The 17,380-nt window shown below is 29.7% G+C and overlaps 2 protein-coding genes across 2 annotated transcripts; one reads left to right on the forward strand and one right to left on the reverse strand.

Moving 5' to 3' along the window:
• Positions 1 to 777: 777 nt before the first annotated feature.
• Positions 778 to 1,698, reverse strand: LOC123225173. The gene is made up of 2 exons (XM_044649055.1): positions 1,505 to 1,698; positions 778 to 1,375 (listed from the first exon to the last, which is right to left on the reverse strand). The coding sequence occupies exons 1-2, from the start codon at positions 1,536 to 1,538 to the stop codon at positions 918 to 920; spliced, it is 492 nt and encodes a 163-aa protein (XP_044504990.1). The 5' UTR covers positions 1,539 to 1,698; the 3' UTR covers positions 778 to 917.
• Positions 1,699 to 12,635: 10,937 nt separating this feature from the next.
• On the forward strand, positions 12,636 to 15,431 carry LOC123225963 (transcription factor DIVARICATA-like). Its single transcript, XM_044650359.1, has 2 exons — positions 12,636 to 14,020; positions 14,285 to 15,431. The coding sequence occupies exons 1-2, from the start codon at positions 13,584 to 13,586 to the stop codon at positions 14,766 to 14,768; spliced, it is 921 nt and encodes a 306-aa protein (XP_044506294.1). The 5' UTR covers positions 12,636 to 13,583; the 3' UTR covers positions 14,769 to 15,431.
• Positions 15,432 to 17,380: the final 1,949 nt, after the last annotated feature.

Below are 17,380 nucleotides of genomic sequence, written 5' to 3' on the forward strand. Positions count from 1 at the left end.
TACCATTAAAACTTCCAATCTATTGTCTTAGGAGCTTTTCTTCTTCCAAGGCATGTTAGCTTTCAACGATTAACTCTCGCCGTGTGCTTTTCGGGTGATTTATAGCATTGTGCATATAAAGGCTGAAGGAAATAGAATTATATGGGAATTATTGGAATTAATTGAATTGCGACAGAACTTGAATTGAAACATTTAAGTTGCTGCGTATTAATGGCGACGGCACTGTGTTTCTCGGCTACTGTCTTCATTATTCATGGCTCCTAGTAATTTCAGCAAGAACCTGCCACGATTACTTCACTTTATTACTGCTAAGGTTTACTTTTAGCTGTTATTAGGCTTTCTGTAAGTTCTGACATTGGATCCTTTAAGACCTCCGGGGACAATTTGCCAATAATTGCTTGTTGGCTGAATAATTATTTTATTGCTTGTCTGAAACAATTCAATAGAAATTTGAGCATAGGATCCCTACTGCTCCCTGAAGTGGCGTCTTTTCTCTACCCTTCATAAATGGTAACATACAGAGATGCAGTTTTGACTTCAGTTTTCTTTACTTGCAATAACAGACCCATGTGCAATTAGCCCCTAGAGGTAGCTCAAATAGCAATGGAGGGGATTCCAGTAAGAGTTTAAATTCCTTCCAGTGATATTTCAAAATTGAACTCATGGCTATCCAATTCCAAGAAATCAAGTTGGCAATAATAAGCACACAATAAATTCCCAGCTGCAGATTTTGTATTCAAATTAGTCGAATGATTTAATTTTGGAAGAAGAGGAATGTTTGTACTGCAACAACAAAGATTTATTTCTCTTCTGTATTGTTCATGATAAACTAGAACTTGAAACCAAATTGTCAACTCATGAGCCCTCTAAAATCTAACACAAAGGGAATTCATTCAAATCATAGAATCAAAAAACACTCATTCAACATCATATCCCTGCTCTTGAAGCTCTTGAATGACCTCATTCCTCATCCTGAACCATAATTTTTGAACTTCATGATCAAACTTCTGGTCCTGCAACAGCGTTTGATAGTTACTCACTTCTCCTCCATCAGATAGAACGTTTCCTTTAGGTCCAAAAACAGAGCCAATCATGCCACCCTTTTTTATAAACTCCTCCATTGCTTCTGTGTCACCTGGGTACGGATACGGCACCCTCTCGTAGAGATGGGCTAGCTCCTTCTCTTCCTTTGGTCTAGGCTTCAGAGTCCACCAACCCAGCGGTGAAGTCTCGTTATACAACCAAATAGCACCAAATATCGCGTAGGTGCATAGCAAAGCCCTCCCAACTTGCTTCCAGAAGTAACGGTCTTCTCTGCCTACGCCTATTTTCCTCAAATACTTATCAGAAAAGTATGATTTCAGCAACTGAATACCTGAAAATGTTTCACAGTTTTTTATTCAGACATTTTATCGAACATTTGGGAGGCCAATTCTTAATCTAAAACAATGCATATAAGAGATATTATGTGAAATATTCGAGACTGTTGCGTTCTGGGTTTTACCTGTCTTGGCTTCTTGATGCCCCCTGCGAACCATCTTGCATGGAGATGAAGTTTGTTGATCAAATATGTGTGTACGATGGCTTGATGAGGATTGCGGCCAAATTCCGCCCACTGGCTTTAGCGTTTTACGACACGCAATATGACAGGTTGTTGGTTGATCAAGATTTGGGCCGCTATCTTGAAATTTTGGGCCGATGACCTTTTTGTTAAAAAAAAAAACATACTTTAATACAATTTCCACTTATAATAATTGAGCACTGCCAAACACCCAGAAGAAGAAATCAAGGTGACCACCACCATCCAAGCTTCCCATATCTAATACTTAAATGGGTCACAATTGTCACAATCGAAGAGCTCAAGTAGTTCCCAAATGCATTCCTGTCAAAGAGAGAGCCGAGCTAAGGTTTCTCATGAGTCATGGTGTCTGGTGCCTCTCCATAAAAGAATGTTGAGACTTCCATCAGACTAAACATCAGTTTTTCTATTGGATTGTTGGGTAGTTATTAAAGTAATTCAAGTTTGGATCACTGAAAAACTATTAAAAAAGCTCTAGGATATTTAATAAGGATTATATGTTCCCTTATAGAAGGTTCAGTTATCTTGTGATAATTTGATATGTAAATTCAAATTGTAAATTCAAATACTTAGTAAAATTTATACATAATTCCTTGACTTTGAACAATGTGTATCATTTCAAATAAATTACAATATTATAAAGAATTAGTGAAAGGTTAATGAATTTACTAGTATGCTTATTCAAGGGAATACAAGCTAGAAAGAATCGTAAAAGGAGCAAATAATATGTAAATTTAAAAAAATCAATATAAGGATTTAAAAAATACTTCTGACAATAGTATTTTAAGTTTAATAATACCATCACTTCTTTTAAATTTTAAGAAAATACTATCGATCAATATATGTCAAAAGTCTTTAATTTTACTGTTAAGCTTGCTATCTCAAGAACATGCTCATGCATCATACAGGGAACCATCATGTTTCATAGAAGTCAAAGTACTCATTAATATACTAACAAATAATTTATCAGCAATTTGAAGAACACTCTTTCACAAATTTCTTAAATTCCTTAGCATCATCAATTTTAGGAAGAATTAAATTTAAGTTATTTGTAATTGTCATTCACTTAAACATTAAGCTTAATAAATTCGATCTTTCCGACACTTTATATAAAAATTTTTCATTATCGTTACTCTTATAAGTAATAGTAGCAAGCTTTTTAATTTGAAGTGTAACACCTAAGTGAAACTGAATTTGTTCACTTCAATAAAAGAAATTTAATTTATTAAATAAATGAACTGAAGTTCATTAAATAAACGAAGGAGAAGAATGCGAAAGGTAAACCACAAAGCAAGAAAGAAAGAAAGAAAGAGAAGTTGTATTAACTGATTTGAATAGAACTGACATAAATTTATCTCCTGTGAACAATTACTGATCATTTGTATTTGTAGTGGACAATGGGAAAGGCCCCAATCAATCACTTTTGCCACCACCCACTGATCTTCCCAAGTGTGGATCAACGAAGGCCCAACACTCCACTCATACGAAAGGTAAGGGATGGAGAAACAACCCAGAAAAGAAATTGGGTGAAAAATAGAAAAGAATTGCTTTGAGCAACCTCAAACAAAGATAACACCCGTATTAGTTTGATGTCAATACACTCACAATATATATATAAATGATATATCATTATATGATTAAATATTGATTTATTTTTAATTTAAAATAATTCAATTATAATATGACAGACCATTTGTATATCAAAATTAATTAATAAAAAAGTGTACACATACTTCCATTATATTTATATATAATATACACAATTTTATACATAAATAATAACATATTATCATATTAGGGTTGTGTATAGTTAGGTTTAAATAGTAAAATCGAACCAAATTACTTAAAAATTATTATTTGATTTAATTTGTATTGAAAATTTTTTAAACCGTTTTTTCAATTTGAGATACAGTTTGAGTGATTTTTAAACTAAACCTAATTATAAACCATATTTTTTTTGAAATATATATAATTATATTTTATAGAATTTTTTAATAAATAATTAGATATATAACTTGTTTTTTTATATTTATTTTATTATTTTTTTACATATGTTTTATATCTATATTTCATATTTATTTTACATGTTTATATTATATTTTTAGAAACAATAAAACTATGTATACTCATTTTTGGTACATAATTTATGTACACAAATGAGGTATTATCATGTGATTAGATGTTTCTTTATCATATGATGACACATGTTTTAAAATCATCTAATTACATGATGACACATCACTGTGTATATGAATTGTGTACAAAAAATAAGTACACATAACATTACTCTTTTAGAAACCCATAATTTCATATATATAATTTAATTTATTTCACTAAATTTTTTATATATATAGAGAGAGAGAGAGAGAGGAGGGAGGGAGAAGTAAATGATTTTAAAAAGTTTAAATTGTAGTCCAAACTAGAATAAATCATATTTTTTAATTAGATTCAGTTAGAAATTTTTTAAATTATTTTTTAAATTTATTTCAAAAAGTTTCTCAAACCCCCTCAAATTAAATTATTTATATCCCTATATTATATAATTAATTGATTTTAAATTAAAATACATAATTATATAATAATATATAATTTTATTATTTCTTTTATAATTACACGTAAGGGCGAAATCGTGGATGAATACCAGGATAAAGTTAGAATAAAAATAATAATAAAATATAAAAAGTTAAGGTTAAATAATAATAAAAAAAAATAGTTTACTCTTAATAAAAAATCAACTGACGTCGGTATCTAATCTTTGTGAAAGGATTATTGTAATTTTGAAAAGCCCAAATGTCCCTTCCCTTTTTCCCCAAGGTTTGATGCAAACCCCCTTTAGTCCGTTAACTATCAAAAATTTAAATTTTTACCTATAAAATATTAAAATTACTTTTAAGATAAAATTATTATTTAACTAATAATATATTAGAAATAATAAAACATTATCTATTTTTTTCTTAAATTTAAAAAATTAATAATTTTCTCTCAAAATTAAACTTTTAAATTGTATATTTTTTTCCTCTCTTTTTTTATGTTGAAACCAACAGGCTTCGCTCTCTCTTCCCTTTTTACGATATCTCTCTAGTATCTTCTTCCCACTGTGAATCATCTTTATCCTTAAAAGAAGTCAAATTGTCTTCACCCGATGATGAAAAGAATTTATAGTGAAGAAAAACATTAGAGAGGTGTCAAAAAATGGGAAGAGAGAGAAACAGATCAGTTCTAGTGTCAAAAAAGAAAAAGAGAAAAACTATAAACCTTAAAAAGAAATATGTAAGATTTTAAAATTTGATCTGAGGGAAAAATTATTAATTTTGTAAATTTATAGAGAAAATAGATAATATTTTATTATTTTAATATATTATTAATTAAATAAAAACTTTATTTCTAAAATTAATTATTTTTGATGATTTTAATAATTTATAAAAAAAAATTAAATTTTTAATAATTAACTGGGGAGATTGGATTTGAATCTAAGCTCAGTGGGAACATGTCTTTCGGCCTTTTGAAAAAGGTAGGCTAGGAAGTTGCACGCGCGCACAAGATTCACGCAAAAATGAAAACAAATACAGACACAACGCAGGCGTAAATGACCATTAACTTTTTTGGACTTAAATAAGAACAAACATAAAAGGAATCTTTCCATCTATGGAAATAAAATTGGCGGTGGTGGGTGGCCATTTCATTATTATTATTATAAGACCGAAAGGTTTGTTCCCACCCAAGATTTGATGTAATTTAAAATTTATATTTATTAATTTTTAAAAATTTGAAGTTTTATCTATAAACAAGATTTTATTAAAATTTTTAGTTAAAACTATTATTTTAATAATATTATTAAAAAATATATAATTTTATCTCATTTCTCCCCTTTAAAAAAATTGAAAATTAACAACTTCATCATTACCTAAATATTTTCAGTTATAAAAATTAATTATTTTCTCTCGTACCTAAGTTTTTCTTTTTTCCTCTCTCTAGCCGTCATTGGTCTTTGAAAACTTCCTCCTTTTTCTCTATTTGATCGATTGTCTCTTACTGTCAAAATGGTTGTTGACACACAGTGTGATGAAGATATCTGGGTTTCTTCATCACTTCATAATGCAATGAAGAGATCTGGTTCTTTTTATCACTTTGTCATGCGACAAAGAGATTTGAGTCTCTTCATCACACCTTGCATCAGCCAGCTATTTCAATGGTGAGAGACGACTAGCCAAACAAAGGAAAAAAAAGGAAGTCATCAGCGATAGGTGGTGATCAAAGAGAGGAGAAAAAAAAACGTAAATATAAGGGGATAAAGTGATTAGTTTTCAAAATCTGACAGAAAAAATGAGATAAAATTTATTATTTTTACCCTTAATTTTATTTGAAAATTTTAATAAAATTTAACTTATATATACGAGTTTAAGTTTTTAAATTTTAACAAATAAAATTTAAAAATTATATCAATCTTGGATAAGAACAAGTCCTTTGGCCTTACTATAATGTCAGCATCTTGCCTAGCTCAACACCCAATTCATTTTAATTTCACATTTCTTATGCTTCATCTGAGAGGGATCTCAATCATGCTAAAAAAAAAATATAATTTGTTAATATTTTTGCTTTTGAAGGTTAGAATTAGATAATCTTGCCTATTTATAACTGATGTGACGTCATTAATAGTATAACAATTATCAAAATTATATATGGAAATGTAGCCAATTCACGCTTGTTGAAAGGACCCCCGAGACCCCTGCTTTTTTCCCCAAGGCAGGGATGACGATTCGCCCTCCAAATCGAGTCTTAAGTCTATCCTCTCTTGAATTGGGAGAAAATTCTTTTGATCAATTAGTGAATAAGGATATTAAAATCCTTATAATTAAAAATAAAAATAAAAATATTTTTAATTAGTCTTTTTTCTAACTCGTTTATTTTTATCTATCTCTTAAATTCTTAAATATTAAATTAATTTTAGAAATTTTGATTTATTATAAATATATATTAATATTTTTTTATTTTTAATAAAAATAAAAAGAGAAAAAAAAAATTTCTTAAGAGAAAGTAAAGATAAAGAAGGGGAAAATTTTGTTTCTTCAAGAACAAAAATGAGAATTTGGGTATTTATCCTCTAGTTTGACTCATTCTCATCTTTTTTCGAGGATATAAATATATTAAAATTAAAAATTATATAATAAAAACACAAATTTCATTTTGAAAATTAAATAATTTTTCAAAAAAATAATATTGCCAATTGTTTATAAAAATATGATAATTTTACTAGAAATCAAATTCAAACACGTGTAGGCATGGGAATGGTAATTTATTAAGTATTAAAGTACGATTATGTACCTATAATTTGATTCCTCCTAATCTTAATATTATTGCCTTTATTATCTCATGAGATGTGATGCCACTTAAAGGGGCCCAAACTTTTTGCTTTCCTACTTATTAAACTATCTCTTATATATTTACATCATCTCATTAAAATTTTACATCTTGCACTTTTTTAATTGATAATTAAGAAACATATACACTTTATTAAAATACACTAAGAAAATATTATTTTACGTTCGAACAAAAGTTTTATAGATAAAAAATAAATAAAGATAATGTGATATCGACCATTCTTAGATTTCACCATTTATTAATTGAGCTCATATATTTTTACTTTTATACAATTCAAATATTTTTATATAGTATTTTTAGATTCGTTATTGGTAATAACCTATAATTTATTTTAGTAGTTAACCCTTTTCATCTCTTATAGAGTTCATAACAAATATATAGCTAAAAATACTTTATCAAAGAATTAAGAAATATTAAAAGACTATAGTTAAAATTAAATACTTGAGAAGAGTTGAAAAATATCACTTGATAGTTAAGAATTTCATATAATAAAAAAAATAAAATTATATAATTTTAATAATAAATATAAATGTATATGAATTATTTATGATTAAATTTTATTTTATTTATAATTTAAATTAATTCCATTATTTAATAGTATTTGTTTATTATTATTAATCATTGATGAGTAGAAAGTGACACCTACATTATTGAATATGGAAAATTATATAGGGGTAGTTGCCACAAAATGATTGTTTTTCTATTGAGCAAAAGAACGTGATACATGTGACAAGTGAGTGACAAATTCCACTTTCTCAATTCCCTTGCATGCGAAGAGCAATGGTCTAGAGGTGATTGGTGGATCGGATTAGCTCGGATCGATTAGATGTAAAAATTAGGTTAGATCTAAGATTTATATAGTAGTTGATCTTATAGGTCAAGTCAATTTATGAAAAATATTATACTCACAATTCAACCGTATATATATAGGGTTAAATTGAATCTTATAGTAACAGATTGACCTATTAATTTTAATAAAAAATATTTTTTATATTATAATTATTAATTAATTAATTTTTTAAATAATTATAAAAACAATAATGTCTTGCCCGACTTGTTATAGTAGCGGGTCAACTTAGCCCATTTGACACCTCTAAGCAATACTATGTATATATATTTTTAACACATAATTTATATATACAGATGATATATCATCAGATGATTAAGTATTACGTTATGTTTAATTTAAAATCATCTAATTATATAATGATGTATCATCTATATACTTAAATTATATATATAGTGTTTTATCGTTATACGAATGCAAACTTGGATACAATTTTGATTTGAATTTGGAGTTCACAAACCACCCAGTATGAATTTTTATTCAAGATAAAATTAGCATCCGTTAAAATGATTATATATATATATAAAATTTGTTTTCAACTTTCAATATAGCCTTTATTAGGGTTAAATATGTGTGTGATTCGATATAAGGAATTGTGAAACATAATCGAAGGATCTCTATAGGCCCAAAATTAAAAAAAAAAAAAACAAAACGAGATCTTAATAAAACCTATGATCTCACACATACTCATATATATTTTTAATGCAAGATTCGTGTCATACCAGTGTTGATAAAACTATATGCACAAAAAATGATATATCATTATGTGATTGAATGTTGTTTTATTTTTAATTTAAAATTACCAAATCATATGGTGGCATATTAATATTTGTACACAATATTTTTGCATATAACATTACTCTACCAATATTGATAGCTCTACCACTATAGGAACTCTAGTTCTTTTCTTCCATAGGTATTTACAACGTCGTAAGGTTCCTGTTCATCCATAAAGAGAAGCTAAAAATCCACACGAGAATGGTGAATGTTTCAGGGACACACAAAAATATCAAATCACATAATAACATATTAATATTTGTATATATTATTTGTGCATATAATATTACTCTATCAATATTGGCAGTTCTACCATAATGGGAACTCCAATTCTTTTCTTCCACAAGGTAGCAAGACTCCTATTCATCCACAAAAAAAAGCTACAAACCCACACAAGAATGGTGAAGGTTTTGGGGACACACGAATACTAGTTCATATTAGATTGAATGAATATGTGAAGATCTGTGAAGAGAAAATGAGAAGAAACAATTATCTTCTCTTTTTATTTTTATTTTTTTAAAGATGACACTCAAATATGTGGGATTAGTGTTTAATTTATACTAAAAAGTGGGATATTGATTAAAATATCATTTATTTTGTCTTTTATATATATATATATATAATCACTTTTTTTTCTTATTATACAAATATAACAACTATTTAAATTGACTTTTCCTTTGAAAGAAAAAAATTATGAAATTTAGGGTTAACTGATCGGTCATGACCGAGCAGCTAACTAATTTTTAAAAATAAATTGATTGGCTAACCAATTTTTATAAAAATAAATTGGTTAGTCAATCAATTTTTTTAAAAATAAATTGGTCGGTTAGGTGTTTGGGTGGCCAACCAACCATCCGACCAACCTTTCCTCCATCAAAATTTTCACATTTTCATCTCATTTTACCTCGTATTTTACTCTTAGTTGGATGAGTTGATGAGTTTTATATCTTCATTTGATGAGTTTATGCTTGATTGGGTGAGTCTTAAGTGGGTGAATATAAAGTCTAAAGATATTTTAAATATTTTATATTTTAAGTTATATATATAATAGGAAAAAAGTGGCTATATATGTATACAAGGAAAAAAAATAGGTTATTTTAATCAATATACCCTAAAAAGTTAACCGTAATGATCATTCACAAATATCACTTAAGTCCTTGAACTTTTGAGTTATTTTTTGACCCTTAAAGGTTTTAGATTTTACACTTAATTTCAATAGTAAGTGTTGAATCCATCTGATATGGATTAAACTCATACAACTCATTAATAGAGATCAAAATCATCATAATTGGGAAGAATCCTACATGATTCATTCTATATACCATATGGCCAAACATTTAAATCTAGACAAATAACCCCTAATTGTATGTAAGTTATAGGGTATCTTACATACTGATAATGAATAAACTTGTAATTAATCTATAAATAATCAACTCTCCATTCACAAACCATGAAAAACCTTTAATAAGACATCATGCCAACCTTATCTCAGATGACACCGAATGTTTTGTATGTATAACATTCAATCTTAGTGGTGATTTAAATTTGAAATCATTGAAATAACACTATTAAACTGACTTATTTATTTATGATTTTAATTTTCATTAATTCATAATTTTTCATTATATCATATCTTAATGTTGAATTAAGAATTCTTTTAAATATTATCTTAACATCATTTGGTATTACCCATTCTAATATTATATCCTTAACATAAGAAAAAAATTGATTGGAGGCAAGAATGTACTTGTTCATGTAGTCATACATTACTTGTTGATTGTACATGAAATCTGACACTTTTCCTATGTTGGAACCAACTATATTATTTGTAAAAGAGACGCAAATTAATTTTGATTTGGTGAAGACAATTTGTTGTAACCCTATCAAATTTTGTGTTTTTTTTACAATATTCATTTATATAGCGACGAAGATATTCGATGCCCCTCGTACTTGCACATGTCAAGTATGAATCACAATATTTATACATTACTCATCGAACCAATTAACCACTTTTTGTTTATTTAATTTGATCAAAATGTTCTTATATTACCGATTTTGCTTTCTCTTTTTTCCTTCTCTATGTTTACATACAAGATTTTTTAAGAGAAAAGTACATTTAAAACCCCCTTTAATTACGATCTTAATCCCTAAGTTGAATTTAAATAAGAGAGAACTATGTCTATATTGATGACATATTGTTTATAAAAAAAGTTTTTTGTTAGATAAACATTATGATGATGTCATACCATAAAATTTAGATGAATTCATCTCTTGATAAGATTGTAACTATGATTTCGTCTTCAAGAGATTACTTGACTTCATGAATTGTAAAGTCAAAGTCGCTTAATTCTTAGTTACTTATTGAAATATCCATACTTCTAATAAGATTTAATTAAATTGTAGATTTTGGACAAAACTATTACATAATTATTATCTACCAGTTGTCGCATCTTATTACATAAAAATTAATTTTAAAAGGACTTTTCCGATCAATTAACAATTAACCCCAATTTTTAAAATGTCAAAAAGGCTCCAATAACTTTAAGAATCTCTTGTCACATAAGAATCTTACCATATTTTTGGATCATGTAAGCTAACATTCTCATGATTTTATACCCTTGAAACGGTGATATACAGTACAGTCTTTTAATGGGGTAAAACCTCTCTTATGCTTGTGCACTCATTCCGAAATTGACCTTGTTGAGTAAAAGTACTTTTCTATAAATCCTACCTGCATACACAACTTTGCATGGTTGCACGACACATGACCACTTTCTGAAACTTTTTACCCTTATGGCTGTGTGAGGGTTGACTTGGAAGTGGGCTATTTTTGACTTCACAGCATTTTAAAGTAAATATTATAATTAATAATATTATTTGAATAAATTTTTATACCTAATTTATATATATAAATAATATGTTATTATATAATTATATAATTTTTATTTAAAAATAAATAATATAACATCGATATATAAATTATATAAAAAAATATATAATATTATATTACTTAGATGAAAATTATAATATGTATTTTTTATTTTTTACAGTAAGTTACTTTATTTTTTCGGTTATTCTTTGATAACGTCTTATGGATACCATGTTTTATAGCAAGTGAAGGACACGCGTTAAGGAGGAGCGGCGGGTGGTATTATTCTCCTACTCAACTCCACTAACCAGTATTGTGAAAAAGCGATTGGAGACGTGACGTGAGACTGAGAGGCGGTGTTTCGCTGGCCAGGGAATTGAATATGTCTACGATCGGTCGTAGAATAAGAGTTCGGTGGTCACACGTGGACCCTAATAATTGGAAAGAAAATAAATTGGTTTCTTCGTGATTGGTTGGTACATCTAACTCGTGCTGAAGAATCTTTGCGTGACACGCTTTCTAATGGAGTTACTTTTGACTGACCAAACTCCTTCAGATTGTAACCCGTACAATTATGTAGGAGACTGCGGTGTTGTAACCGTATGTGGGACCCATCGAATCAAGTTGATACCGCAATTGAAAGTTGATCAGGACCATCGGTGTGGCGGCTACTGATCGAAACTAACTGTAATAATTACACATGAAAGAAATAAAAAAAATATTTTTCATATTTGATTCATTTTTAAAATATAAAATTAATTTAAATTCTATAACAAAACCATTTCTATGTTGAAAAAAATTAGATTGAGTCAATATTGGGCCGTCCCCGTCTGAAATTGAATTCAAATGGTTTTAAAATTTTACCCAAAATGGAAACATCGTGATCATCTTCTTGCCCTCATTTTATATTCATTGATCGGGCCGATCAGACGGTGGAGAAACACCTGACTGACTAATGCATTACAGTGGAGGCTGCATCATTTGATAATGAGCTGCCAGCGCCGTGAAGCTCCTTCCCCAACTCAGAAATTAGAAAAAGCCAAAAAAATAATGGCTTTTTTCATAGCATTATTATTTTTTGTTGAAAAATAATTTAATATAATAAACAGAACAGAAATTGCTGTATCCTCAATCGCCATAACCACCAATCACAACCCACCGCCATCTTCTTCCTATCCTTTTCTCAAGCTTTTAGAATTTTCAGATTAGTCCTTGTGAGCTGATACTTACCATTTTTGTTTTTGTTTTTTTTTATAACTGTGTCGGTATTGATTAAAGGAGTAAAATTGGAGATATCATAATTAGACTTATAATTACTGTAACTCAAAGTTTTACAAATTTGACAAAAGTTTAAATCCAATTCTTTGTTTCAAAAGTTTTACTGTCCCGTCAATTTTGTTAACTTTGAACAATTTTTTCTTCTTTTCTTCTCTTTGTTGCTCCAACCTCAAGGAAAAGGAAGAGAGAAGAGTTCTTTACCAGCTTTTCTCATTGACTTCAGAGTTTCCCCAACTGGGTTTTTCTCCATTTCAGCTTTTAGTTTTTGTTTCCCGCTTAAATTTCAGTTTCTTTCTCTGCTTCTAAGCTTCTTATCGCCACTTTGATTGATGGGTTGTTATTATTAACTTTAGTTTTTGGATTTTCTATTTCATTTTTTGTATTGTTTCTGGGTTTTTTGCGTGTTTGTTTATTGGGTGAAAAGGAGTTCACTGTTTCAGATCTTAGTAGAGAGGTATTAGGATTCTGTATCAATGGTCAATTAGAGTTAATTATTTGTGTTCTTAAAAATAAAAGAAATTATGAGATTTAATTTTTATTTATTTGAAAGTTGTGTCTTTTCAAGATTCCTTGTGGAGTAAGCCCCTATAAATGAAAAAGCTATTCTGATTCTTTGCAAATGCTTTATGATTTAACACTGATATTTTCATTGTGATACCTCCACCTCCACTTCTCCTTTTTACATTTCCTCTCATCAGCTTCTCTGCATCTTGCTCTGCTTTTCCTCTGTTTCCGAAAGCTTCAATTTTGAATTAAAAAACCACTATAAAACAATCGAAAACTTATCATATCATATCCAATTCAGTATTACCATGTTGCATTAATTTTGAGTTTTTGCCAGTAGCTTTGCTGTGATGAAGTGGGAAACAGAAGTAATCTCCCCTTCAACATATCTTTCAAGCAACAATCGGGCTCTTGAAGATAGCAAGACCACAAAATGGACAGCCCAAGAGAACAAAATATTTGAGAATGCTTTAGCAATATATGATAAGGATACTCCTGATCGATGGCACAAAGTTGCGGCGATGATCCCCGGGAAGACAGTAGTAGATGTAATTAAGCAGTATAAAGAATTGGAAGATGATGTGAGCAATATAGAAGCAGGGCTGATTCCAATTCCAGGGTATAATAATACTACTAACTCTCAATTCACATTGGAGTGGGTTAACAATCATAATAGCTATGATGGGTTCAAACAATCATATGGAATTGGTGGAAAGAGGTCCTCTTCTGTTCGCCCTGCCGAGCAAGAAAGGAAGAAAGGAGTTCCATGGACTGAAGAGGAGCATAAGTAAGCTTTTTCATTCGAATTCATGTCGGCTTTGTTCAAGATAATGTTTGATATTGATTTGAAGAAATTGTTGTGCAAAATTATATGAATCTTTCAATTTTTAGCCCATATATTATGTTATACCTGTTAAACTTTGTACTCATTTTCTGATTAAAAAACTAGCCAGGTTGTCTGGGCTGATTCTTTAGATTGCCATATTGAATAATTGAATTTGAGTTCTAAGTGTTCTTGTTTGAGATGGATGTTCTTTTGATTTCTCTGCAGGCTGTTTCTCTTGGGATTGAAAAAGCATGGCAAAGGAGATTGGCGAAACATCTCTCGCAATTTTGTTACCAGTAGAACACCGACCCAGGTGGCTAGTCATGCTCAAAAGTACTTTATCCGGCAGCTCTCCGGGGGAAAAGATAAGAGGAGAGCTAGCATTCACGACATAACAACCGTAAACCTCAATGACACAAGAACTCCTCTGGACAATCAAAGCCCTCCTTCACCGGATCAGTCTGCAGGACTTTCTCAGCAACCCGGCTCAGGCGCCTTGTCTAGTTCACAATTTCAATGGCATCAGCCAAATAGTGGATCAGCCATGTCCTTCCTTTCAACACAAGGAAATATGTTAATGGCATCGCCTTATGCGATGGCCTCATATGGGCTAAAAATGCCAGGACAGAATCTGCAAAGAGGTGCAGTGCATGAGCCTTACTTTGGACTTCAAAATCTGGCTTTTCAAATGCAATACCCTCATGGATAACAAGCTTTTTGTTTGAAATCTCAGTGGCTCGAGCAGCAGCAGCCCGAGTTTTCATTCATACTCATTAGTATAGTTGTGTACTCTTGTCTTTGTGCTTTTTCCCTTGTTTTATGTGAACATATGATGAAGAACTTGAGTTTATAGCCCTGGTATAATTAGAACTTGGAGCGGACAGGATTGTGTTTTACTTGCAAATTACAAGCTCTGAAATGTGAAACAGAAAGAAGACTCTCACTTGTAGTTACAATGTCATTTATGTGGCTAAGCAGAGATTTGCTTATCCAAAACGCATCTCCAATTAGGCAAGTTCGATATTATTGTCTTCAAAGACTGTAGGGACTAGAAAGTGAGGAGAGTATGAAGTTCACGATTGGCTACACAGGTTTTGTCCTATTAATTGATCCCTCTGAGATAAGATTGGAATGCCGAAAGAGAAGCAATAAATGGGCCATGGAATTTCAAGTGCATTTGGAGAATGAAAAGAAAGGGCATCACCAAGATAAGCATCTTGAATTATAAGTGGAAGTCGTGTGATGTCTTAAGCCAAAATGCCAATCTGTTTGGTCGGCGATGTGTCAGAGTCTCATAAACTCGACGATTTCTATGAATAATGTAGTGATATTAACACTGAAATGACACCATTTGTGCTGTCCTGTTACTTAATTACATTGCCTTTTGAATTTGGTCAAATGCCTCAAACCCATTATTCCAAACTGGGACTAACTATTGAACTGTTCAGTGAGCAGCATCCCATGTGATGCTAAAACCTTTAAACACTATGAAAATCTATGTGATTCTAAAGCCTTTGGAACTCTGAAAATGGATCATATTTCCCAAAAGAGAAAAAAATCAGACCCTCTTGGAAAGAAAAAGATCCCTCATGGGGCTTTATAATAGTATGGATTTTCTTTTTGATAAGAGAAACCTTATTCGAATCAAACTGTTCATTAGGAATTGAATTAATTAGTCCAAACATGTATAATTTTGAATCCAGTGATTAAACTCATAATAACTATATCAAAATAAATTAATGATCTAATCTTGGTATGATGTCTACACCTTGAGATTTCTTTAGGATTTCATATATAACCATTCAAGCTACCCCTTTCGGCAGCAAGGGTCAAGCATGAGAAAACATAAATAGCTTTAAATGTAAGGCTCAATTAGGAGACAATAAATAAATAGCTTTAGGCCAAAGGACTTATTCCCACCCAAGGTTTAGTGCATTCCCAACCTCTCACCATTAAGTTTTAAAAATCTAAATACTTATCCGTCTGTTAAATTTTATTATTACTATCAGAGATGAAAATGTTATTTAATAATTTTATTTAAAGAAAGAAAATTTTATCTCATTTTTTCTTACTTTAGTTTAGAATATTAACAATTTTTCTCTCATTTAGTTTTAAAAAGTTATATTTTCACCTTACCATCTAGGGTTTTCATATTTTAAAATTAATAATCACGCTCTTAAAGTTAAAAAAATTATATTTGTACCACTAAAAAATACATTCTCTCTTTCTGAAAAGCGTTCTTTTCAGCGATTTATTCCAACACATCATCAACTCCATTATCAACATCTTTTCTCTCTCTTTGATAGTTTTTCAATGTGAAAATCACTCAAAATCTTATTGAAATGGCTAAATTTGTCGCACAAATATGTGCAATTTATTACACAAATTTGTACATCGGACAATATCCACGATCAAAATTTAGATGATTTTTATGTCAAAAAACCATCAAAGATGCACTAAACCTTTGGTGGGAATAAGTCTTTTGGCCATAACTTTACATACCAATAGGTAGAGGACAGTAGTTCATTAACTTTTAAAGTAATTAATTAAGGTATAAAAAGGAATCTTGATTGTAATTAAGATTTGAATTAGTTAGGAAGTAGTAGTATATTCAATAAATGTTCAACCAAAATCACGCATGAAATTACAAAACTGTCCCTCTGTCTTGTTTGTTGATTGCGGCGTTGAAATTATGTTATTATAATGACAAAGCAGCAATCATGTCTTCATGTTTCATGAATGTAAATCTTCAGGCCTCCTTCCCCACTCTTGCATTTTTTCAACTACAGCACAGTTGCTTTCATTACTTTATAGGAGTTCTCTTACTGTTGCAGTAATGATACCGTTTCACTCTTTCACTCACTCTAATCATGTCAAACAGTTATTAATTACCTCAATCATTACTGTTGCAGTAATGGTACAAATGAAGTCGAGTCGAAATGCCGTATGCTTTGAATTTGATTTAAATAAAAAATAGTTTAGTTTGAACTAGGTTTAAGTTTACAGAACCAAAATTAAAATAGTTAGAATTTGATTCGAATAAAAATTATTTAGTTTGGTTTAATTTGAATTTATATCTCAAATTCATGAGTCAAATTTTCGAATTATTAATAAAACGATATTGTTTTATCTAGTAATTAGTTAAATAACATCACTTAAATTGAGCCGTAAGCCAAATTTAAATCAAAATGAAAGATAATTTAAATTCGATTTGAATAAAAATAATTCAATTCTATTTAACTTAAGTTTATATATCAAATTTATGGTTCGAGTTCTCGATTATTTAGCCGTAAACTAAATTTAACAATAATCTAATCCATC

The sequence above is a fragment of the Mangifera indica genome, chromosome 9 (genome assembly GCF_011075055.1).
Source record: "Mangifera indica cultivar Alphonso chromosome 9, CATAS_Mindica_2.1, whole genome shotgun sequence".
Taxonomy (NCBI): Eukaryota; Viridiplantae; Streptophyta; class Magnoliopsida; order Sapindales; family Anacardiaceae; genus Mangifera; species Mangifera indica.

Excerpts from the sequence above, each read along its gene's own strand:
- LOC123225963 (XM_044650359.1), top strand. The coding sequence starts at position 13,584 with ATGAAGTGGGAAACAGAAGTAATCTCCCCTTCAACATATCTTTCAAGC. Across the intron at positions 14,021-14,284 it reads TGGACTGAAGAGGAGCATAA|GCTGTTTCTCTTGGGATTGA; the intron begins GTAAGCTTTTTC and ends ATTTCTCTGCAG.
- LOC123225173 (XM_044649055.1), bottom strand. The coding sequence starts at position 1,538 with ATGGTTCGCAGGGGGCATCAAGAAGCCAAGACAG. Across the intron at positions 1,376-1,504 it reads GCATCAAGAAGCCAAGACAG|GTATTCAGTTGCTGAAATCA; the intron begins GTAAAACCCAGA and ends AAACATTTTCAG.